Below are 26,086 nucleotides of genomic sequence, written 5' to 3'. Positions count from 1 at the left end.
ACTGGGACTCCGTTGATTTTTACTTCACTTATCACTGGGGGCGAATCGTCGGTGCACGTATACAGTCCAAGCACCTCATCTTCTTCTACCTGCTCCTCGCTGAACAGTGGATCATCCCCCATCTCCTCAGCCACACGGTGAGTCCGATTTCTTTTACACATACGCTGAAGGTGGCCTTTCGTGTGGCAGGTATTGCACGTGTACTCCGCAAACCTGCACCGGTGAGCCCCATGGCTGCTTGATTGGCCCCCCTCGGCGGACTCTGAGCTCCAGGATCCCAAGGTCCGTGCTCTCTGCCCCGGGCAGAGCCATGTTCTGCAGTTTTGTCCGTGGTGGGCGCTATCCTGTGGACAGTGCCTGCCGGGTTCGAGACTGAGTGGATCATTTGCTTGGTGCTGCAAGTCGAGGTCATATATGCCCGGCTGATGGTGATGGCCTTTGTCAGAGTGACTGTGGGTTCCGTGGCTAACAGCTTGTGAAGGAGGCCCTCGTGGCCAATCCCCATAACGAAAACGTCCTGTAACGCCTCGTCAAGGTGTGCCCCAAAATTACACGGTGCCGCGAGTCTCCTGAGGTCCGCAGCATATTTGGTGACATCCTGGCCCTTAGGTCTGCAGTGATGGTAGAATTTGTATCTGGCCGTGAGGATGCTCTCCTTCGGTTTCAACTGGTCACGAATGAGTTCAGTCAGCTCCTCGTATGACTTGTCCCTGGCGCTCCCAGGTGCCAGCAAATTCCTGACGAGACAGTAAACCTCATCTCCACAACTGGAGAGCAATATCGCCTTACGCTTCTCTCTCATTGCGTATGTGTCCTCCGTCAGGTCATTGGCTGTGAAGTAGTACTCGAGCCTTTCCGTAAAGGCCTCCCAATCATTGCCCACGGTAAAATCCTTTAGTGAGCCCAGAGTAGCCATGGTTGCGTGGAGTTCGTCCGCTTCCTCGTTGCCAATGTGGTGTATGTAGCACACAAATCACTGACTCCACACGGTCTGGTGTAAGTCTAACTGCTGTGACCTTCGTCCTTTATTGTTCAGCTCCAGAGTGCCTCCCAGGTGTGGTGGTCAGCCTTATATAGTCCTTGTTACAGGTACTACCAGGGTTTCCCACCGCAGCGCCCTCTGTGGTGTGGCATAGTACTTACATTACATTTAAGGTACTGGGACGATACACACATCATTACATAACAAATACTGTTATATATAATTGAATGGCAGTTGGTTTACAAGGGTAACTAATGTGGTTAAATGAAATAATACTTTTGAAAATTAATTAGGTAAAATGTATTTACTGTCCTAGAAAATGAAATATTTCTGGAACAAAGGTAAACAAGATAAACAAAACACCTAAAACAATTTTAAGTTTGAAATGGTTTTCTTTAATGTGAGCAAAGGGAAAAAAGATAAACATTAGCAATAATGAACATTGACGTAGAATATTAACAGAACATCTGAATATTGTTTTTAAATATATTACCTTGCAGAGATGTCATTAAATAACTCCGCATTCAATCTCCAAATAACTTGTACTGTGGCTCTAATAAAGCAAAACTGACGTAAGACACACACACACCAGAATACAATGAGCTTGCCCTGAAATAAAGTCCATTATCGATTAATGTCACACTTCAGCTCATCATTTCACCATCTTGGCAAAATACATAATACAGTATTTAAAATCTGAATTCAATTGTATGAATGGGTTACAGAAGAGATGATTATATTCTGAAATTATCATTTCCTGGACACAGGACAATTATCCCTGGTAATTGGCTCAAAATGGCTCTCTAACCCGAGTAATTTGCGACAACTCGGAGGACTGCCTTGCTGAATTCTCTTCACATGTATCTGTTTTTGATGTATTCTCTGTAGACTAATATGTCATCCTTGCACATGGGTTGTATCATGCCTTTGCCAGTCTGGATATGGGAATCAAAGATTTCTGCTGATTTTCGGTCCAGGTCAGCCAAATGCATCTCATAAATGCTGTCTTGAAGAAATGAAGAGACCGGTCCCCTGAAAAAGAAAACAAAAAAAAAGGGTGAATGTCAGCTTGGCTTGGTGGTGGCACTCTCACCTTCGAGTTAGAAGGTTGCTGAGTTCAAGCCACATTCCAGGATTTGGGCACATAATCTAAACTGGCATGTCAGTGCAATACTAAGGGAGTGCTTCATTGCTGGAGGTGCCAACTTTTGGAGGAGGCATTTCATCGCTACCCTACCTGTTCAGGTAGATTAAAAGATCCCAAGGCATGAAACCAAGGTCCACATGAGAGGCTGTTACTTAAACCCAAAACATTAGGATTTCAGGGTAAACCCTGCAAATATATAAAATGTCGACAGAAAGATAGGAAATAAGGAGTACTCAGAGGATTTAGGCCAGGTGCTGGGGTGGGGAAAGCAGTGTGGTCAAATTTGTAGACAATATCAAACGCGGAATTGGAATTGGAGGGGACAGCTCAAATTATGTTAGATAACATATAGGTAGATAGAAAAATGTCAGATAACATTTAATACAGGAAAATATAAAGCACTGCACAGAGAAAGAAAATGAGCAATGTGTGTATTCCATGAATGATGTTGAAATAGCTACAGATAAAGCCAAGAGAGATCTAGGAGTCTCAGGAGACTCGACGCTCAAGATGTCTAATCACTGCAGTGCAGCAATCAACAAAGTCAATAGAATGTTAATCTATATGGTCAAAACAGTAGATTACAATTGAAGAAATCTGTACTGTGCTCTGATCAAATATAGTGTCCAGTTCTGGTTGCTGAGACACGAGAGATTTTCAAGCATTGGAGGCAGTTCAGAGAAGAGCCACTAGGTTGAGCCTTAGTGTCATATGTCTCAGTTTATATGAGAAAAGATTGAAGAAACATGGGGCTAGTCTTTCCACTTGGCTGTCTATCGCCCAAAAAATGGCGATATTCCAGCGATGTTTGATGTCTCAGCCTTAACAATCGCTGGCTCATCGCTCATTTTTTGGATGGCAATTTTCCACTCGGTGATAGGCCAGCGATGTCAAATGGGCGATGCAAAAGGTCAACGATGTGACGCTCGCCCAAGGAATAGAAACATTGAAAATAGGTGCAGGAGTAGGCTATTTGGCCCTTCGAGCCTGCACCACCATTCAATAAGATCATGGCTGATCATTCCCTCAGTACCCCTTACCTGCTTTCTTTCCATACCCCTTGATCCCTTTAGCCGTAAGGGCCATATCTAACTTCCTTTTGAATATATCCAATGAACTGGCATCAACAACTCTCCACGGTAGGGAATTCCACAGGTTAACAACTCTCTGGGTGAAGAAGTTTCTCCTCATCTCAGCCCCAAATGGCTTACCCCTTATCCTAAGATTGTGTCCCCTGGTTCTGGACTTCCCCAACATCGAGAACATTCTTCCCGCATCTAACCTGTCCAGTCCCATCAGAATCTTTTACGTTTCTATGGGATCCCATCTCATCCTTCTAAACTCCAATGTATAAAGGCCCAGTTGATCCAGTTTCTCTTCATACGTCAGTCCAGCCATCCCTGGAATCAGTCTGGTGAACCTTCGCTGCACTCCCTCAATAGCATGAACGTCCTTCCTCAGATTAGGAGACCAAAACTGAACACAATATTCCAGGTGAAGCCTCACCAAGCCCTGTACAATTGCCCTGCTCCTATACTCAAATCCCCTAGCTATGAAGGCCAACATGCCATTTGCCTTCTTCACCGCCTGCTGTACGTGCATGTCAACTTTCAATGACTTATGAACCATGACACCCAGGTCTCATTGCACCTCCCCTTTTCCAAATCTGCCACCATTCAGATAATAGTCTGCCTTCGTGTTATTGCCTCCAAAGTGGATAACCTCACATTTATCCACATTATACTGTATCTACCATGTATTTGCCCACTTACCGAACCTGTCCAAATCACCCTGCAGCTTCTTAGCATCCTCCTCACAGCTCACACCGCCACCCAGTATAGTGTAATCTGCAAACTTGGAGATATTACATTCAATTCCTTCATCCAAATCATTAATGTATACTGTAAAGAGCTGGGGTCCGAGCACTGAGCCCTGTGGCACTCCACTAGTCACTGCCTCCCATTCCGAAAAGGACCCGTTTATCCTGACTCTCTGCTTCCTGTCTGCCAACCAATTCTCTATCCATGCCAGTACATTACCCCCAATACAATGTGCTTTGATTTTGCACACCAATCTCTTATGTGGGACCTTGTCAAAGGCCTTTTGAAAGTCCAAATACACCACATCCACTGGTTCTCCCTTGTCCACTCTACTAGTTACACCCTCAAAAAATTCCAGAAGATTTGTCAAGCATGATTTCCCCTTCATAAATCCATGCTGACTTGGACCGATCCTGCCACTGCTTTCCAAATGTGCTGCTATTTCATCCTTAATAATTGATTCCAACATTTTCCCCACTACTGATGTCAGGCCAACAGCTCTATAATTACCCGTTTTCTCTTTCCCTCCTTTTTTAAAAAAGTAATGTTACATTAGCTACCCTCCAGTCCATAGGAACTGATCCCGAGTTGATAGACTGTTGGAAAATGATCACCAACGCATCCACTATTTCTAGGGCCACTTTCTGAAGTACTCTGGGATGCAGACAATCAGGCCCCGGGGATTTATCGACCTTCAATCCCATCAATTTCCCCAACACAATTTCCTGCCTAATAAGGATATCCTTCAGTTCCTCCTTCTCACTAGACCCTCGGTCCGCTAGTACATCCGTAAGGTTATTTGTGTCTTCCTTCATGAAGACAGAACCAAAGAATGGCCAGCAATGTGGAAGGCAAAAGCTTCCCTAGCAACGGGTTTCTGCACATGCGATTTTTTTTTCCCGGTTGGCGGCATTTCGCACGTTTCGGGAGCTCAAGAGTCATCCACACATGCGCAGTAAGGTTGACTGTGGTGGGAGAGAGAGGAGAGATAAAGGAGAGAGTTGTTGGAGTTGGAGGGAGGAGATTTGTGGAGTTTTTTGCCATTGGAGATTTGCATGGAGTGTTTTTGCCTTTGGAGAGTTGGATAAATTGTAGTGATATCATCATCCGAGAGCTTGGATGGGGGTCGGAAAAGGGCACAGCCGTTTTTGGACGAGGCCAACGAGGCCCTCCACTCCAGGTGGGTAGAACTTACACGGGGTGCTAAGGGCAAACCTCCACTCTGGGCGTACAGGAAGCTGTGGTCCGAGATTGCGGACGTTGTCTTCCGACGTCCCAGGAGGCGAGGACGGCCCGACTAGTGCCAGAAGCGCTGGAACAGCCTTGTGGCAGCAGCTAGAGTATATTGCATTGATGAAGATTGTAATTAAAAATGCAATCGTAAATCTCCTGGATTGAATTAAATTTAGTAAATTCTTACATACATACGCATATATACATATGTAGATCCAAAACACGCTGATCTTTGATATAACCGTGCATCAATTGTGGATCTCATTTGCATGTAATGTTTGAAGCCGTTGTCTTTCCATGAAACTACCAAGTCAATTAGCTTATGCCTTGCTATTTTCACGTTTGCTGAAGAAGATATCCAATAACAGGGCACAGCAGAGATGTACCAGAGGGGGCCCTGCTTACATGCAGACTAAGTGAGCTGGAGGAGCGTGCAGCAGCGCTGGTGGGAACCACCAGTCGCTCAGCCACCACCCGTGTTGTTGCGGGACCCTCCCATGCATCACTTGAGTAATGTGTGAAACAGTTTTAAAGTAATGTAACATCATTTAATTAAAATGCAATGTACAGATGATGTAATGTAATGTCATGTCATGTCATGTCATGAATGCAGTCTTTGTGCTACGCTCAGGTTGACAACATAAGAACATAAGCAATAACAGGGGAAGGTCATCTGGCCAACTGTCCCCTTCTCTGTGCGCTCCCCATAAATCCGTGTCCATCTGCGACTGATGCAGCCTCGGCAGGTTTTCTGGGGCAATTAAATCCACATACATCAACATGTAAAGTCTTGTCGGTAATATGTACCCTTCTCTTCTAATAAGCTCAATCGGCTCAATTGTGCTTTGAAGATCAACCAGAGGCGCAAGTGGAGGCCGCACAGGAGGAGGAGGAGGATACGACCGAGCCGGAGGAGGAGGAGGAGGAAGAAATGGAAGAAGCCAGAGAGGGGGATGAACCGGCGGCCACCGTAGAAGTTGCTATTGCGACTGAAGAGGCACCGGGACCAAGCGACGTGCAGCCGGCAATGCCAAGGCGCGTTATAGTGCGCCGCCGACCCCACGGAGGTCGGGTCAGCGAGCTCAGCACTCGCCGGCAGCGGACGATCGGAGAGGGGGCTTGATCTCCCTGTGCGAGGAGATGGTCGCGATAAGTCGTGAGCATCTCCAGCGGTTCGCGCGGAAATTTTCCCGGGTGTCTGCTGCCCAAGCGGAGGCAATGCAGCAGACGCTGGAGGAGAGGCATGCACAGACCGCCGCCACCAATGCCTTGCGGTTTGCATTGCTGGCTGAGCTCGGCACTGCACCCCATGGTTCCGTGATCGATCGAAGCACAACCCCCAGCACACAAGCGAATCAGGAAGAAGCACTTCCTTCTGCCCGTGCTTAGTCTTCCCCTCCAACACTCCAACAGCCGATCGTGCCACCATCACCCCCACCACGGCAGGAAGTTTTGGCGCTGCCCGCTCGCGTAGTCTCGGTACCGGGGGACCAAAACGAGCGGGTGGGATTCGGACACGGGGGGGGGGGGGGGGGTCCAGGATCTGGAGGGAAACGTAGCCGCAGGTGGGGGGGGGGTTATTGGTGTTCATGCTTTTCTTCTTGTTACTGTTGCTGTTTGGGGTGCGGGGAGGGAGGAGGTGGTGTTTAAAATTGAAATTGTTAATAATAGTTTTGTTGAATCTTACAATTGTTGTGCGTTGTCTTTTAATAACGTAAGTAAAGTTAACTTAAAAATTAATGCAACTGTTGTACATTTAAATATAAATAAGTATAAATGTGAGTGGATCTATCAGTTAAAGGATGTTAAAAGCCCTTTGTTTTAGCAATCTTCTCCTTTCCTCCGATGTTCAAAATGGCGTCCGTAGTGCCGCGTTCTGAGAGGAAGGCCAGGAAAAAGCAACTATTCTCCAGCGATGTTCTTGGTGAGCTATCAGCCCGGCGATGTGCCGAAAGTTGGGATGGGCAATGTGCGGGCGATCACCTTAGCGATCAGCTCGGCGATGTGAGCCGAAAGTTAGGGGGATAATTTTTCGGCGATGCTCCAGCCTGAATTTCCAATTTTTTGTCAAAATGGGCGATGAAAGGCCGTTTTGGGCGATAAATGGGCGATGTGAAGTGGAAAGTCTAGCCTCTGGGCTTTTCAGCTTGAAATGGAGGTGCACGAGAAGTGATCTTCGACGTTTTAAAATTAGGTAAAGGAATAGAAAAGGTAAATCCATAATTTGTTAATGCAGTGAGAACATTTAAACAAGTGACTTTGACATTTTAAAAAAATTTCACTTTCTTGAAGTTTCCAGTTAGGAATCATGTGGCTTAATTTCACTTGTGAATTCTACTCCATGCAGAGATTAACAGAGCCAGCATTTATAAATTTGCATTCAGTTACTTGAAACTTGCATTTTAAGAACATTTCATATGCTGCAGTATGGTGTGAAGGCCAGGAATTTCCCCCAATGTGGATGGAGAAAAACAGAGCGGAATAAAAGGAATCAAAATGGTCACAGGCCCCTCTGGGCACACCTCTCATGGTTGACTATAGAGTACCTCTGGAGAGCAGTCTCCAGCCCAATGAAGATGTGCAGCAGAGAGAATGGGATCAAGAACGGCGCAGCCCCACCTGATTTCCACACTCAAAACCTCGCCGAAAACTTACCTCGGTATTCTCCACTCCCTCAGGTCGATCCAGGCCCTCGGCGCAGCGTAGCACAAGCTGTGGGGGGGGGGGGGGGCAGAGCCAGGTCCCTGCGCTGAAAACAGTGCCAGGACCTCTGCACATGCGCGCTACAGTGCATGGCCGAATAGCCGAATGGACCCACTGGGGCGGCGAAGATCGGACTGCACCTCCCTCCTCCAGCTCGGGCTCTGGTTCCGCGCCCCCCCCCCCGCACTCCCCCTGCCCCGTTCAGCTCACGCTCCCTCTTGCTCTCTCCTGCCCCTGCCCCACTCCAGCTCCTGCTCCGCTGCTCCCACCCCCCACCCCCCCCTTCAGCTCCGGTCCGCTCCCTCTTCACGTCTTTGGCGGGGCCCGCCCGCCCGGCATCTTGCTGTGGGTGGGCCCCGCCCGAAGTCTTCGGCCTGGCTTCTTCTCGTTGTCCGGCTCCGTTCAGCCTCCCCCCTCCCTCCCCTCCCCATCCCTCCCTCTTCTTCCCCCTCCTCCTCCTTCTCTCCTTTCCTCCCCTCCCCCCCTCTCCTCTACCCCCCTCTCCCTCGCTGTCAGAAACACAGAGACACTGGCAGACAGAGAGAGAGACACTGACACAGAGAGAGAGAGAGAGAGAGAGAGAGAGAGAGAGAGAGAGAGAGACTGACAGACAGAGAGAGAGACACACTGACAGATACAGAGAGACACACACAGGGGGTGGGTGGCATCCCAGCACGCTGTTGGAGGGCTCCCGGTGCTGCAGTCGGTAAGTAGAAACTTAATTTTTCATTTATTGATTTAAAAAAATTTTTTTTTTTAAATTTAAAATTTTTTTTTGATTGATTTATTGATTGATTTATTGATTTATTTATCATTTATTATTGACGATGGCTCTTTATTTGTAAAAGTGATGTGTTTCATGTTTGTAAACTTCCCCTTCCCCACCCCATCTCTCATTCCCTATGCCTGATTTTCTAAGTGTAGGCAAGGTTTTTCTGAGCGTACAAAAATCTACACTTACTCCATTCTAAGTTAGTTTGGAGTAAGTTTTCACAGCCTAAACTTTTAAACCAGGCATAAGTGGCCGGACGCACCTCCTTTTGAAAAAAAAAATCTGTTCCAAAAGAAACTGTTTTAACTGACTAGAACTGGAGCAAACTAAATGCCGAGAATTGCAATTTCTAAGATATTCCATTCTGAACCAGTTGCTTCAAAAAAATAGGAGCAACTCAGGCCGAAACTTGACCCCATTGAGTCTGTGTGGGCATGACATGAAAAAGGCTTTTACTTGGAAATTGTACTGTATAAATGACCAAGGTTTACATTGTACAACATGGTTATGTTGCAATCAAGGTCTAATAAACTTACCACAGTGATTAAAGCAATAGGAATGCACAGTACCACTTAATTATCAGCACGGTTATAACAATTAACCTTTCAAAATATGATTTTATAGTCTGCTTTTATGGAACTTTTGTCATTTTTGTTTTAGGAAATAATAGCATGTTGTACGAACATAAAAGCCTGCAACAGTGTTTGTTGACAAAGTTTTATGTAACCTACATTGGCTTGTTGCATAAATTTATGCTAAATCCACCACATACTACCAAAGAATCTCAAAGGTTTCAATTAAATATCGATCACATTTGCAGCTTGCTGTCCATGTTTATGTTCAATTTCACAATTCATTGTCGAAGCTATTTGATTTGCACGAGAAAAAAAGGCTTCGAGAACATAACTTATTCATAAGCTACAGAGAATGTATGTAAAATTGTACTCTTTTAAGGGCTCAAGCAGTGATTGAACACCAGCCTTTCAACTTAGATTAATTGGATGAAAATCTTAATTGGCTGCCAGCTGCACGAGTCTGGTGTGAATGGAGTTTTTAAAGTTTCAATCCTGTCCCAAGTGAGCAGAGCTCGTGGGACTTAAATGCTCCTACTTTGACAATCTCACACAGAAGGTAGCTGGTGTGGGGAATGGAAGTGTCACTGATGCAGTACATGGTTGGAATAAAGTAGAGGAAGCTTTGCTCTCCATACAACGGTGATATACCTAACCCAGAGGTTCTGGATGACATGTGCCGCCAAAAACAGAAACGGTTCATTCTCTAAAACTAATATCCTCACCTCGATGGGCACAAAATTCACAAAAGGTCAAAGAGAGAAACTACATTTAGAATTTTGTTAAAAAAATATTTCTCTGGAAGAGTAGGACAATTTAGACTGCATTACTAAGCAGGCTTTTGCAGACCATGTAAAAATTAAAGATGCCATTAACAAGTAATTCCTCTTGTGGTTTATAGGTTCAAGGTCCACTCCAGTACGTGACATAATCTATCATTCCCATGCAGCAGTGAGGGAATACTGCATTGTGGGGGTGGAGGGGCAATGTCTTTCAGATATGACATTAAACCAAGATCCCGTCTGTATGAATGTTATTCTAATAAAGCAGGAAGTTATCTTGACCAAAATTCTTGTTGCGATCACCAAATAGAGATTAACTTGTCATCATTGCACTGTGATTTGCGGCATCATGTGGTGTGCAAAATGGCTCCTGTTTACATAGCAGTCACTGTATTTAATAAAGTGATTAATTATATGTGAAGCACTTCTGATGTTGGACAGATGCCATACAAATGCATCTTTTTTTCCCCCGGGTGTTCACAATCTGTATTGAGCATGCTTCCTTAATCTGAGCAGAGTGATCCATTTTTTAAAAAAACTACTACTATAGGTGCAACACTAGGCATACTCTAGATTGGAGTGACCAACCTAAATTGGTTTGCTAGTCATACAAGTTCAGTTTATCATTGTCAAAAATAATTTGGTTTAAAACACAACAAAACAAACATTAAAGTTATGCTGTGGAATAAGGAGACAATTAGGGTCCGAAATTGCCCTCCGCTCGAAAAAGGGCGCACCTACCGATTTTTAAGTGTTCCGTCAAGCATGGGGCGGATAATCTGGCGATTTTCAGCACTTTGTTTCTCGTTTCCTGTCGGAGCGTTGTTAGTGCCGGGAGAGGGGTGGTAGTGGGGGAGGGTCGGAGCGGCCGTCGGGAGAGGGGCGGAAGTGGGGGTGGGTCTGAGCGGCCGTCGCTGTGAGTCATCAGCGCAACGCGGACGTGCCGTGTTGGCGCGTCACAACGTCCTTCCCCTTCAGTTAAAGAAAGATTGGATAAGCTGAGTTTGTTTTCTTTGGAACAGCGGAGGTGCAGGGGAGACCTTATTGAGTGGTATAAAATTTTGAGGGGCCTAGATAGAGTGGATATTTCCCTTAGCAGAGGGGTCAAAACCAGGGGGCATAGATTTAAAGTAATTGGTAGGAGGTTTGGCGAGGATTTGAGGGGAAATCTTTTCACCCAGAGGGTAGTGGGGGCTGGAACTCACTGCCTGCAAGGCTACGGACCAAGAGCTGGAAAATGTGATTTGGCTGGATAGCTCTTTGTCAGCTGGCGCGAACACGATGGGACGAAATGGCTTCCTTCTGTGCTGTAAATTTCTATGATTTGGTATGTTTAGTGCACTATCAATACTGTAGAATAATAACATTTTCATGATAACAGTGTAAAAGCCTGAATAAGCTTTAAAAAAAAATTCTAAGCATTAGGCAGCTTTCATGGGAGTGTGGTTGCTTTTTGTGACAACACAAGAGCTTGAAGAGGCAAAATGTCCCAAAGGAACAGATGAGGATTAGAATAGGCAACAATCTATTTTCAGAAATAAGGTATGCAAATTTATGCAAATCTGACTATTGTTCAAGAATTTTCACTCTGGCAAAGGTACATGTTTGTGCAGCAGATGAAGCACATGCCTAGTTTCAGCTGGGTTTATGGAGGTTACTATATATATCTTTAATGGTCCAATGAAAAAAATATTGTGCAATCCTAGAATTTTCTGCAAAAACAATGCTGTGGCTTGCCAACCTTGAGCTTGAAGAAAATGCTAAGGTTAAAGATGATGAATTTTAAGTACTTCTAGATGCATCTTGGTTAGACCCAATTTTCTATTGTATACAGCGATTTTTAAGATATTCATATTTGCAGAGTTCTTTTGTTTCCCCAAGTCAAAATAAAATCTGTAATCAGGAGTGTTTCAAAAAAAAAGTTATCACAATCTGATTAGCAAAATGACTAATTATTATGCTGCATTCTGCATTAAGTTAATATGAGCAGCCTGCACTCTTCACTTTTTCATTTGACATGTATTATTTTAGTAATCTTAGTTTTGTATATTATTGGATACAGGTGCAGCATCAAGAATCCGGAGTTACAGAATCTGGATCGATTGGTGGCAGGGTCATCCGGAATCCGTAAAATGTTCTTGAATCCGGACCTCGGGGCCACACCGTTGCCCGACTTGTCCGCCGCCGCTGTCCTTATCTCGGGGCCTCCTCGCCGGTCCGCCCGAACATCTCTTCCACGAAGGGGCTGGCCGGAACAGCTCCTCAGTGGGGCCCCACCCATTTCTGACGTTCCAAAATCCGGAAATACCTGAATCTGGGCTCGGGTGTTTCCAGATTCGTGATGTCAAAGACGACTGAAAGTCCGGGAAAGCTTGGAATCCGGAACGCCCTCGGTCCCGAGGTTTCCGGATTCTCGACGCTGCACCTGTACTGTAATAATTCTATTACTATTTCTGTAAATCTATTCTGTAACTCATTGATCTACATTCTTGCTAACTAACACAGGAAAACATCTCTTTGCTTGTCTCTAATCATTTCTAGGTTGCTCTGGCCCAGATATTTACAGGGAGGGGAGTACAGGAGAAACCAGGCAAGACTGGGAACGTGGAGATCCTGCGGAATTTAACGGCAGAAGTGCATAAAACTTTTCTTCCGTTTCCAACTTGGCAGTCGTCCAAATTGGGAATGGTCACTGGCAATCGTGGTCGCAGGTCAGTAGGGGACGGGGCAGGGTAGGCTTCAGATCAGACTTTGGGCGGGGGGGTGAGGTTGTTGATTGCAGCAGGGGTTAAAGACAACCTGCAATCAGCAGATGGGAGGCCGAAGGTTTACTTGAGGGGCCGGGAGAGGCACTCCTCCTCCTGGCCCACAAGTAGTGCGATAAAAAAAGCACTTATCTTCTGAAGCCGGCAGATCCCATCGTCATTTCGCTGCTGGGTTTCCCATGCCTTAAGAAACCCGGCCAGCAGTAGTTAAATTTAAATCAGGCTTTCAATTACAGATTGGGAGCCCGATTTAAATACGATAATGAAGTGTCACACCGGTCCAAGATGGGACACTTGCACAGCACGTTACCCACCACCATAAAACGGCAATGGGCGCATGTGTGTCAGGGATGCGTTTCCCATTTTTTTAGGGGTCGTGATTGCTGGGGGACCATCCCCAAGGGTCCCCAGGTGCGGCCTACTGCCGCTGCTTTGATTTGTTGTGCTTTTTGCTTAGTCACCAACATTTACCCTTTTGATACACTTATATATTACAATGTGTAAAAATAATAAAAAAAAGAGAGTAACTGTTACTCGATACTTACAAGATAGTCATCATGTTGTCTAGTTGCTTTGCACTGGTTTGTTGGCTGTATACGTCAATCTTACGCTGGCTTTGACCCAAATAAACAAACCTGTTGTAAAAACATAGCAATATTAAAACATTGTTTCAAATGTGGAGTCAGAAGATAGCTGGTCATCACAAAGACCAATTGATTCCAAAATCCACTACTGTTTACTTAACTGCTATTGCCATATAATTTATTTGCTGACTGGTGATACATTTCATTAGCATCTGGTAGTATGCTCAGGTTTACGCTGCCATTAATCAAATCGCCTTCAGCTTTATTTCCATTTGTTTTTTTGACAAATTATTCTGAATTGCTGCAAATGGCAGTGGTGGTGACCAGCTAATGGACAGAGGAATCCATCAAAGATTGAGCAGTACTAACAACAGACCCATCAAGCCTGTGAAATTGGAACCCAACAGCGTTACTGGCACAGCAAACATCATGGAAAATACAAATGTTGCCTGCCAGAAGGGTGGAAAGCCTTTGGTAAATCCATGGGTTTAGCACATTGAAGTCCTACCATGCATCAAAGTGCCTCTGCCCCTTTTGTAAACATCAGCTCCCTCAGTGACACAAAAAAAAATCCTAAATACCATTCGTTCAGTTATTATTTAATGGCTTAAATTGTGTAAAACAGTGAAAAATGTTTTTTTTTTGAGCTTCTCAAAACCACAACTACACAGATTCACATAACCTCCTCTCCTCCACACGACCAAAAGAGACTTGTGTTAGATAGAACAATGGTTCAATATGCAACTCAGGGAAGGATTCGACAGGTTTATAGATAATCAATGAAATCTATCTAGTTGCAGTAAATATAGTAGGTAAGTAAGGTACTGGATTGCATTAGTATAGGGATTTCAGTACAAATCGAATCAACCTTTATATATTATAAAAAAATCAGAAAATGCAGGAAACACTCAGCAGATCAGTCAGTATCTTTCTCCCACCAATGTCAAATAAACCTGTTGCATTCCCAGTATTTTTAAAATTTTGTTTCTGATTTCCAACATTTGCAGTTTCTTTTTTGCTTTTAGAGTTTGTATTATTGCTGTTTTCAAACCCCATCTGGAATACTGTGTGCAGTTCTAGCCACAAAGAAGGATATTGGGCCGGAAATTGATGGGCTTAACGTCCAAAACTCGGCAGTCTCCCTTCCGAACGAGTTTGGTGGAGGCCTCCCGCCGGCGGGGAGACACCGCTGGATACCGTCCACTGGTGTGCGCCGCCCAGTAGAGTCCTCCTGCTCGCTGAGCTGCCGGTCCTCCGCTGCAGCAGGGGAAAAAGACCGCCTCGTGGAGGCAGGTCTAACCTCAACGGCAAGTATGAAGACCTGAAAAAAAAAGGTTAGTCCACTTCTTTTCTTTATTATTTTTTCAGGTGGATGGGATCCCCTGAAGGATTTCTAGTGTTTTTTTTTTATGTTTTGAAAATGTTTTATTTCATCAGTTCCCCCCTCCCTGGGCCGAATTCAATCCTCGGTGGTACTTTGCTGAGGATTGCATTTGCCGCCGAGAATGGGAGCTACCGTCCGCTGCCGCCCAGAATCGACGCATAAGTCCCATTTTTGCCAGGCGGCCTTTCCCAGATTTTTCCATGAAACTTCCGTCCAAAGTACCGTCAGGATCTCAGCAGTCCTTTGGACGGTACTTGGGTGGAACATAGCTTTCACCCATTTCGGGCCCATGTTCTGGAAAGAGCAAAGAGACAAACAACAATGGTGATTTAGTTGATCAAGAATTCCTAGTAAAGTCAATTTGGCTCTTAATTAAAAAAGTTAATTTTCTTATGTTCATGTGGCTTGGTTTCTTTACAGAATAGGAGACTTTGAGGAAGTTTTCAAGATTATGAATGGAATTCATAAGTTAATCCAGGTAAATTGTTCATTATGATGAAATGTTCAAGTATCATATGAACATAAGAAATAGGAACAGGAGTAGGCCATAAGGCCCCTCGAGCCTGCTCCGACATTCAATATCATGGCTGATCTGATCATGGACTCAGCTCCACTTCCCTGCCCGCTCCCCATAACCCCTTATCGTTTAAGAAACAGTCTATTTCTGTCTTAAATTTATTCAATGTCCCAGCTTCCACAGCTCTCTGAGGCAGAGAATTCCACAGATTTACAACCCTCAGAAGAAATTTCTCCTCATCTCTGTTTTAAATGGGCGGCCCCTTTTTCTAAGATCATGACCTCTAGTTCTAGTCTCCCCCATCAGTGGAAACATCCTCTCTGCATCCACCTTGTCAAGCCCTCTCATAATCTTATACGTTTCGATAAGATCACCTCTCATTCTTCTGAATTCCAATGAGTAGAGGCCCAACCTATTCAACCTTTCCTCATAAGTCAGCCCCCTCATCTCTGGAATCAACCTTGTGAACCTTCTCTGAACTGCCTCCAAAGCAAGTATATCCTTTCGTAAATGTGGAAACCAAAACTGCACACAGTATTCCAGGTGTGGCCTCACCAAAACCTTGTATAGCTGTAGCAAGACTTCCCTGCTTTTATATTCCATCCCCTTTGCAATAAAGGCCAAGATACCATTGGCCTTCCTGATCACTTGCTGTACCTGCATACTATCAGGAGGACACAAGTTAAAAATCAGTAAGTTGGAATGAGAAGGGAATTTTTCAGACTGAATTTTTCCACCCATGGGACTGTAGAGTAAGTTACTGGGCAGGCTACAAATGGGTTCAAGAGACATTTAAAATGTATTTCTGTGGAGAGAAGGGATTGAGGGATATGACAGTGAGGTGATCCTCAAGGAACAGGCTTGTTGAGCCTAATGGGTCTTTTCTACACCTGAATATAGTTACATTTTTACCAAAACACCATCCCCTATTTTGTAAAAATTATAAATCAACTGATACAAAAGCAAAATACTACAAATGCTGGAAATCTGAAAGAAGAACAGAATATGCTGGAAATACTCAGTAGGTCAGGCAGCATCTGCGAAGGGAGAAACAGAGTTAACGTTTCCTGTTGGTGAGCTTTCATCAGAACTGATAAATCAACTGATGTATTTCTCATTTCTGCAGCACAGTTATGATAAAGGGGGCAGAGATGAGGAAAGTGAAAAATATTCCATAGATTTTCAAACTATATCTTTCATACTGGGAATTTGAATAGTTCATGCGAGTACTGAATCTGTTTTATTGATTTTTTAATTTCTATGCATCACTCAGCCAAGTAAAAAGACATACATCAGTTATATATTGCATAGTACCAAGCCACTGAAATACTCATGACAAAAAGTGAGAATCAGAGAGGTAAGCATTTATATGTGACAAGAAAATGCAATTAAAAAACAAATTCAAAGCTACAATTTAATATGGGGGTTCAGATCATTTTTAAATGTTATTTGAACATTGGTCCAGCTACAAGTTATTTGAAGCACTCCATTACATTTTAGTCTTGTAACTCATATTCAGGATAGTTGTTCTGTATTTTATCTCACCTTTTGTATATTAGAAGATCATCTTCTGATGGAAGCCCTGAGAGATTCATGATATGCATTTCTCTTGGAGATTGACTAGAATCCTGCAAATTACCACAAAACAAAAAACAGTATCCATTATTAATTCCAAGCATTGGCTTCACCATATAACAAGTTGCCAATGCTACCTGACTATATATTGAAAGTTTCATTATCTATGCTCCAATTATCCTCCCACTTAATTATCTGCCAGACTTTTCACAGGACAAAGTCTTGAAGGAAACAAGACTGCCAAAAGCAAACTCCTCCTCAGACATAAAATTTATCTCAAAATGCAGGAAAGGTCAAGAGGCTTGGAGAAGAGTGTGCCCAGATCCTGCAGCAGACCCAAGAGCTGGCCAACTCCAATTACAAAACCTTCATCAAAACGGCTAAATGTGCCAAGGATCTTCATGCATCTTCCACACTCCATAAACTTCAGCTCATCCAAAACTCTGCTGCTCGTATCCTAACTCGCACCAAGTCCCGCTCACCCATCACCCCATGTGCTCGCTGATCTACACTGGCTCCAGGTCTGGCATCACCTCAATTTTAAAATTCTTATCCTTGGTTTTCAAATCCCCCCCTGACCTCAGCCCTCCCTAGCTCTGTAACTCCTTCAGCTCTACAACCATCAGAGATCCCTGTTCTCCTTCAATTCTTGCACGTTCCCTTTTTTAATCACTCTACTATCGGCAGCCTTGCCTTCAGCTCTGGACCCAAAGCTCTGAAATACCCTCCCCAAGACTCTCCACCTCGCTCTCCTCCTTAAAACACTCCTTAGAACCTACCTCTTTCATAAGAACATAAGAAATAGGAGCAGGAGTAGGCCATTTGACCCTTCGAGCCTACTCCGCCATTCAATAAGATCATGGCTGATCTCATCATGGACTCAGCTCCACTTCCCTCCCCGCTCCCCATAACGTTTATTCCCTTATCGCTCAAAAATCTGTCTATCTTCGCTTTAAATATATTTAATGACCCAGTCTCCACAACTCTGGGGCAGAGAATTCCATAGATTTACAACCCTCAGAAGAAATTTCTCCTCATTTCAGTTTTAAATGGGCGGCCCCTTATTCTGAGACTAGTTTTAGTTTCCCTTATGAGTGGAAATACCCTCTCTGCATCACCTTGTCGAGCTCCCTCATTATCTTATGTTTCAATAAGATCACCTCTCATTCTTCTGAACTCCAATGTGTATAGGCCCAACCTATCCTCATAAGTCAACCCCCTCATCTCCGGAATCAACATAGTGAACCTTCTCTGAACAGCATCCAATGCAAGTATATCCTTCCTTAAATACAGAGACCAAAACTGTATGCAGTACTCTAGGTGTGGCCTCACCAATACCCTGTACAGTTATAGCAGGACTTCCCTGCTTTTATACTCTATCCCCCTTGCAATAAAGGCCAACATTCCATTTGCCTTCCTGATTACTTGCTGTACCTGCATACTAACCTTGTGTTTCATGCACAAGGACTCCCAGGTCTCTCTGTACTGCAGCACTTTGCAATTTTTCTCCATTTAAATTATAATTTGCTTTTCTATTATTTCTTTCCTGTCCTAATATGTGGTTCGGTGTCAAATTTTGTTTGACAACGTTCCTGTGAAATGCCTTGGGGTGGTTTACTATGTTAAAGGCACTACCTAAATGCAAATTGTTGTTGTTGTTCATTCCGATATTATAAATTGCAAGATCAAAATTTGGAGACATTTGATTAATCACTTGGGGCAGGAGCTCAACTCATTATTATTCTACCATAATTAGCTTGTTAAATAAAGTGCAACTAATATTTTCTAAGAATTACAATATTATATATGACAAATGAAAAGTCACATCAACTAGCACTCGGACCCAAACTGTTAAGTTACTTTAAAAGTGCAATTTTTGCATTATTAATCTTGCATAGCCAAAGGTTTAAACATTTCCAGCATCCTGAAATCATAAGATAAATATACTTTACCATTTTAAGAATGCATACACTCGACCAGAAGGAAAAACATCTGCAAAAAGGCAATGCTACCAGCTTTCTATGACAGTTCTAATTATTTCAAAGCTCTCCACATACCAACACAATAACTCAGTTCTCCAGTGGAGAAATCACGTACATAAGTAAAAAAAATCTTTTGGATATGGCTGTCTCTAGATAATAATTAGCGCCTTGCATGAAAACCTTTGCTTATCCTCAATTTTTTTCAACTAAAATATGAGACGAGAGGAGGTGAACAATAAATTATAGCAAAAGAATATATCACACAATTTTGGCCAGATTTTGCGGTAAGAATGAGAGGCTAATAGCATTCACCATTATTAAGGAGTAAATCGTACAACAACTTCCGGCATCCGCACATGCGCAGTTAAGTGCGTAAATCAGGAAGTTGCTGTTCGAGTTGCCCTGTTCCTCCACAAGCATTTCGCAGAGAGATTCGGTATTGAAACACACGGAACGCGTACATTTTTTTCCCCCTATTCGTTCCTGGGATATGGGCATCAATGGTAAGACCGGCATTTATTGCCCATCCCCAATTGTTTGAGAAGGTGGTGGTGATCCGCTGCCTTGAACCACTGCAGTCCGTGTGGTGAAGGTACTGCTACAGTGCTATTAGGAAGGGAGTTCCAGGATTTTGACCCAGCAATGATGAAGGATCGGCAATCTACCCCCAAGTCAGGATGGTGTGTAACTTGGAGGTGATGGTGTTCCCATGCACTTTCTGCCCATGTCCTTCTAGGCGGTAGAAGTCGCCGGTTTACGAGGTGTTGCCGAAGAATTTGTGGTACTTAGCCACTTAACATGCCAGAAAAAGTTAGGACTGGTGCATTTAGGTGTAAGTGAATTTTTAACAGCGTGATAAGTCTTAACTATTGCCAAATAACACCTCTGGCTCTGAAAATTTACTTTTACAAGCGTGGAGTCTCGCTTCTTCATGAACTAGTAGATCATGGGTAATGTGGGACCTAGAGTGTGGATTCTGATGTTTACTGTGGTCCCACTGCTGCCTAAATGTTACATTAGTTTGTCCATTGCTGTAACACAGCACATTTACTGAAGCAATACATCACATGACTCATTAGAAAAATTAACATAACTTATTGATATTGAAATATACAAGCCTTTTTAGAGATTTAAAAAAAATAAAAATAAAAATATTTTTTGAAACCTTTTGTCTCTTAATTCCATAATTCTTTCCCTCTCTAACCTGTTTTTTGTACACGATTTGGCATTGATTTAAATATTTTAACTTACATTTCCTGGTTTAGATTCTACGGCTGAGATTTTCCGGTGGTGGGGGGGGGCCCAGCGGGTGCAATCAGTGGCGGGTCGGATGGGAAAGTGTTATTTTTCCCCAGCGGGTCAGGACCAAGCTGTGAACCCGCCGCCATGTGCCTTTACTAAATGTCGGGCCTGTGAATGCTGAGCAGACCCAACATGCAGTGGCAGGGGAGCCAATTTAAATAATTAGTGGCTTGTTTACAGCCACTTAACAATAGTTTGAAACATCCCTTTTGAATTTGACAGCTCGCCCACTGGTTTCACGCTGTTACTAAACCACATCTGTGAAGCCGAGGTGGGAGGTCAGTGGCAACTGAACTGATGAGTTGACAGCTTCAAATGTCAAGTAAAAGCTGCCACCTTAGAGATATCTTCCCTCAGTCACAAGCTCTTCCTCAAGCATTTCCATAACAGATTCAACATGCTGCAGGTCTTTACACAAGCCTCCAATCCAGTCTGACCTGATGACCTCTCTTACCATTGACAGATTGCTTGTGTCATCTCTACTTAACCTGCCATCTATTCCATCAGCATGGGTGCCCTTTATACTCTCTTACCTTGGTCCTCAGGAATCCCACCACGATCAGGCCCAACACAGGCAGCACCAGGCACACCAGCAGCACCAACATCACCAACCTTCTCTGCAATCATCTGATGCTGCTCAGGACAGAGGGCATCAGCACCCAACCACATTGCTGTCCGGGAGGCCAGGGATGACCTCACAATGGCCAGATTTACTTCACTTGACACTGTACACCCTGGTTGCCACATGATGCGCCAGGTTGGCACCACCCTACACCAACACCATAAAGCATCCCTACAATGCCCAAGCCATTCCTTTCACTCTCAAGAACATTGCAGGGGGTACTGTTATGTTTCACCATTCACTGGGCCCAAGTTTTGGATGGAGTTGCTCCTAGTTTTTTGGAGCAACTAGTTTAGTTTGGAGTATGTTAGAAATTGCAATTCTCGGATAATAGTTTGCTCCAGTTCTAGTGAGTTAGTTTAGATTGGCTTTAGGTAAGGTATTTTTTTTCAAAAGGGGGTGTGTCCAGCCACTCAGGCCTGTTTTGCAAGTTTCGGCACTGAAAACTTATTACAAACTAACTTAGGATAGAGTAAGTGTCCACTTTTGTAAGTTCTGAAAAACCTTACCTAGAGTTAAGTTTAGTGCAGGCACAGCCAGAGACGGGGGGTGGGAAGCATTAAACACAAAGGACATATCAACATCACAAAAGGAGGGGAGGGAAGTTAGAGGATTTTCCATAAACACCTTCATAACAACATTAAAGCAGCAAAATACATTTAAAGCAGTAAGCACAAAACAAAGCAGTACATTTACGAAGCACAAAAAGTAATAAGCAATTAATTAATAAAAAATAGAAGGAACCCTGCACCTAAAGCTCCAAGACCAAAGTAATAAGCAAGCAATCAATAAAAAATTAAAAAATAGAAGTCCTACCTTTATGTGAAGGGAAGGTGTTTCTGTCAGTGTCTCTCTCTCTGTATCTGACAGTGAGGGTGTGTGTGTGTGTGTGGGGGGGCTGGGAGTGTGTGGGGGGGGGCTGGGGGTGTGTGTGGGGGCTGGGGGTGTGTGTGGGGGATGGCGTGAGATGGCGGGGATATGGTGGGGGTGTGTGGGGGGGATGGCGGGGGGATATGGTGGGGTGTGTGGGGTGGCGGTGTGGGGTGTGTGTGTGGGGGGGGAGGGGGTGTGGCTGAACGCGGGGGGGGGGGGGTGGGGGTGGGGGGCTGAACGCAGGGGGGGAGGGGGGGAGGGGGAGGGAGGGCTGGACGGAGGCACCCCTGCTCTCTCCTCCGGCCCTTCGATCATTTAGAGTGCCCACCAACCCTCGCTCCTCCATCCCTTCCCATGTTTCTCCCCCACCGATCACCTCCCCATGTTTCTCTCCCACCGATCACCTCCCCATGTTTCTCTCCCACCGATCACCTCCCCATGTTTCTCCCCCACCGATCACCTTCCCATGTTTCTCTCCCACCGATCACCTTCCCATGTTTCTCCCCCACCGATCACCTCCCCATGTTTCTCTCCCACCGATCACCTCCCCATGTTTCTCCCCCACCGATCACCTCCCCATGTTTCTCTCCCACCGATCACCTCCCCATGTTTCTCCCCCACCGATCACCTTCCCATGTTTCTCCCCCACCGATCACCTTCCCATGTTTCTCCCCCACCGATCACCTCCCCATGTTTCTCTCCCACCGATCACCTTCCCATGTTTCTCCCCCACCGATCACCTTCCCATGTTTCTCCCCCACCGATCACCTCCCCATGTTTCTCCCCCACCGATCACCTTCCCATGTTTCTCTCCCACCGATCACCTTCCCATGTTTCTCTCCCACTGATCACCTCCCCATGTTTCTCCCCCACCGATCACCTCCCCATGTTTCTCTCCCACCGATCACCTCCCCATGTTTCTCTCCCACTGATCACCTCCCCATGTTTCTCTCCCACCGATCACCTTCCCATGTTTCTCTCCCACCGATCACCTCCCCATGTTTCTCTCCCACCGATCACCTCCCCATGTTTCTCTCCCACTGATCACCTCCCCATGTTTCTCCCCCACCGATCACCTCCCCATGTTTCTCCCCCACCGATCACCTCCCCATGTTTCTCCCCCACCGATCACCTCCCCATGTTTCTCTCCCACCGATCACCTCCCCATGTTTCTCCCCCACCGATCACCTCCCCATGTTTCTCCCCCACCGATCACCTCCCCATGTTTCTCCCCCACCGATCACCTCCCCATGTTTCTCCCCCACCGATCACCTCCCCATGTTTCTCTCCCACCGATCACCTCCCCATGTTTCTCCCCCACCGATCACCTCCCCATGTTTCTCCCCCACCGATCACCCACCGATCACCTCCCCATGTTTTTCTCCCACCGATCACCTCCCCAGTGCCCTCTTTCTACGCTCCTCCATCCCTCCCTGGTACCCACACCATTCTGAAACAGACTGGGGAAAAACGCCCTGCTGAGCCATTGGGCAGGCGCGCACGTTGCAACGCGCACGCGCAATGAAGCCGGCAGTTTTCAGACACGCAGGGGCTTAGCCCCGCCCACCTGCAGCTTGCTCCGCCCCAGGAAGACTGCGCTGCGCCACGCCGCAGCACGCCACGGTACAGGAGGACCGGAGAATTGCAGCAAAATATTCCGGTGCACCTTCGAGCCCAGGCAGGTCACGTAAGTCTTGGAGGTGCGCCGTTTTCACCTGATGCCGAAACTTGGGCCCTCTGTAACTCACTAAGCCACTTCCAAAGGTGCACACAAATCTGTCCAAGAACACAAAGTGTTGAATGTAAAGGTTTCAATGTTTGACACCTTGTTAACAGAAAGTTTACATGAACATTGCATAAAACCCGCAAGTGTGCTGTTAGTTGGTATGATTGCACTAAGTGGAAGGTGAGTGTGAAGGGTGGCTAGTGAGAGTGGGATGTGATAATATAGATAGAGAAGGATGGGTGGAGGTGCAAAGTAAGTTGGTATGAGCAAGGATGTGCAGGAGTAGGGTAGTGAAGGCAGAATGATGGGGATGTGATGAGTAGCACAGCAGGATGAGGTTGAATGTGGCTTTGTACTAATATTTCGTGATCTACTGAGATCACTAAAATGTTTGCGGCACTGCACCCAGGTTCTCCTGAGCACATCCCGGCTTGTGCCCTCCTCTGCAATGTGCAACCAGGCTGTGTTGATCTCTTGGGGAGGTCTCTTGCGCCCATGGGAAGGGAAGAGGACCTCCCTGCGTGCTGTATCTCCCTCCATAAACATATGGAGGGAGTCATGGGAGAGCCTGGGTGCAGCCCTGTACCTCTGTGCAGTCATTCCCAGTGTTTGCAGCACCTCAATGCTGTAGAATACTGACAGCACAAATGTCACAATAAATTTGGACTTCGTCCATATAAAGAAACTGGCTGATGACTTGTCATCAAATGACGTCACCAGACCCGCTTCCTGTAATTGTGCCGGGAAATGCGCTGGATGGGCTTAACAAGCCCAATCAAGGTAAATTCATTTCAGACAGCGGGCTGGAGCCAGCAACGAGGTCGGGACCTGCCACCAACGTCGCCCGGCATGTACCCGCCAAGGTCAGAAAAATTGCAGCCTGCGTATCTGAGAATTCTTCAAGGATTGGTTAAGGAGATGCACAGTTGCTCGCCCCGTTCTAGCAGGACACTATACTGTTTCGGCTCTCTAATAACTGCAAATCATAGTGCAAAGCCCACAGAAAGTCTGTGGGCAAAAGTAATTTAATGACCAGCGAGCACAGTTTTTGTTTGCCGCAAAACGTGGGCCATCATTTTTCAAATACTTCAGACCAGATTGGGAAGGAGGATAAGAGCTTGACATATGGAAAACAATCTACATTCAAAGGTTGAGGAAACCATACCAAAAACAAGTATTGTAATTTCCTTCTTCAGCTGGTTATACTGTACATATCAATGAATAGTATAGTACGATGTAGAATAATTTACATATGCAGATATATGCACAGCATACAGGAAGATGAGCAGTAGGATACCAGTTGTTTTTCTTGACTAGATTGATTAAATAATTCTCAGGAGACAAAGTTGAAATTGGAATTATGGTTAGTGCTAAATAGTGTGTTATAGATTGTAACTATAGCTCCTTACCATAAATTTTGTTCTTACGACACATTAAGCAATAATTAAAATAGAAGTTAATAAAATATTTTGTAGTTATGTTCCAGTGAGGGCACTCCATCTCCCACAGTACAATCTATTTTCACATAATATATCTATGAAATATTAAATAATTCATAGGAATAACACGATCACAAGCTATAAATATAGACACATGCCAAGTGTGTAAAACACAAATTAACTTAGAAAGAGTCCTATACGAGGTCAGTGCTATAAAATTTGTTGTAACAGTAATAAAATATATTCCAGTGAGGAGGAAAGGGTGTAAAAGAAAAGATAGCCATCCGTGGCTAAATAAAGAAATAAAGGACGGTATCAAATTGAAAACAAGGGCATACAATATGGCCAACACTAGTGGGAGGGCAGAAGATTGGGAAGCTTTTAAAAGCCAGCAAAGAATAACTAAAAAAAATGATTAAGAAAGGGAAGATAGACTATGAAAGTAAACTAGCACGAAATATAAAAACAGATAGCAAGAGTTTCTACATGTATATAAAAAGGAAACGAGTGGCTAAAGTAAATGTTGGTCCCTTAGAGGACAAGACCGGGGAATTAGTAATGGGGAACATGGAGATGGCAGAAACTCTGAACAAATATTTTGTATCAGTCTTTACGGTAGAGGACACTAAAAATATTCCAACAGTGGATAGTCAGGGGGCTATGGGGGGCGGGGGGAGGAACTTAACACAATCACAATCACTAAGGAGGTGGTATTCGGTAAGATAATGGGACTAAAGGCAGATAAATCCCTTGGACCTGATGGCTTGCATCCTAGGGCTGTAAGAGAACTAGCGGCAGGGATTGTGGATGCATTGGTTGTAATTTTACCAAATTTCCCTGGATTCTGGGGAGGTCCCAGCAGATTGGAAAACTGCAAATGTAACACCCCTATTTAAAAAAGGGGGCAGACAAAAAGCAGGAAACTATAGACCAGTTAGCCTGACATCTGTGGTTGGGAAAATGTTGGGAGTCCATTATTAAAGAAGCAGTTGCAGAACATTTGGTAAAGTATAATTCAGTCAGGCAGAGTCAGCATAGATTTATGAAGGGGAAGTCATGTTTGACAAATTTGCTGGATTTCTTTGAGGATGTAACGAACAGGGTGGATAAAGTGGAACCAGTGGATGTGGTGTATTTGGACTTCCAGAAGGCATTTGACAAGTTGCCACATAAAAGGTTACTGCACAAGATAAAAGTTCACAGGGTTGGGGGTAATATATTAGCATGGATAGAGGATTGGCTAACTAACAGAAAACAGAGAGTCGGGATAAATGCTTCATTCTCGGATTGGCAATCAGTAACTAGT

General features: G+C 44.7%; 1 protein-coding gene across 1 annotated transcript in view; it reads right to left on the bottom strand.

Moving 5' to 3' along the window:
- Positions 1-1,354: 1,354 nt before the first annotated feature.
- The window catches only part of fig4a (FIG4 phosphoinositide 5-phosphatase a), a 142,192-nt gene continuing 117,460 nt past the window's right edge, over positions 1,355-26,086 (bottom strand). The window contains exons 22-24 of the mRNA XM_070885676.1: positions 16,807-16,889; positions 13,322-13,411; positions 1,355-2,014 (exon numbers count right to left, since the gene is read on the bottom strand). Coding sequence (XP_070741777.1) covers positions 1,837-2,014; positions 13,322-13,411; positions 16,807-16,889 — 351 coding nt within the window. The 3' untranslated portion in view covers positions 1,355-1,836. The remainder of the gene's footprint in view (positions 2,015-13,321; positions 13,412-16,806; positions 16,890-26,086) is intronic.

The sequence above is a fragment of the Pristiophorus japonicus genome, chromosome 7 (assembly GCF_044704955.1).
Source record: "Pristiophorus japonicus isolate sPriJap1 chromosome 7, sPriJap1.hap1, whole genome shotgun sequence".
NCBI lineage: Eukaryota > Metazoa > Chordata > Chondrichthyes > Pristiophoridae > Pristiophorus > Pristiophorus japonicus.
Note: the sequence above shows the minus strand (reverse complement) of the source record. Positions and strands in the feature narration are given on the sequence as shown.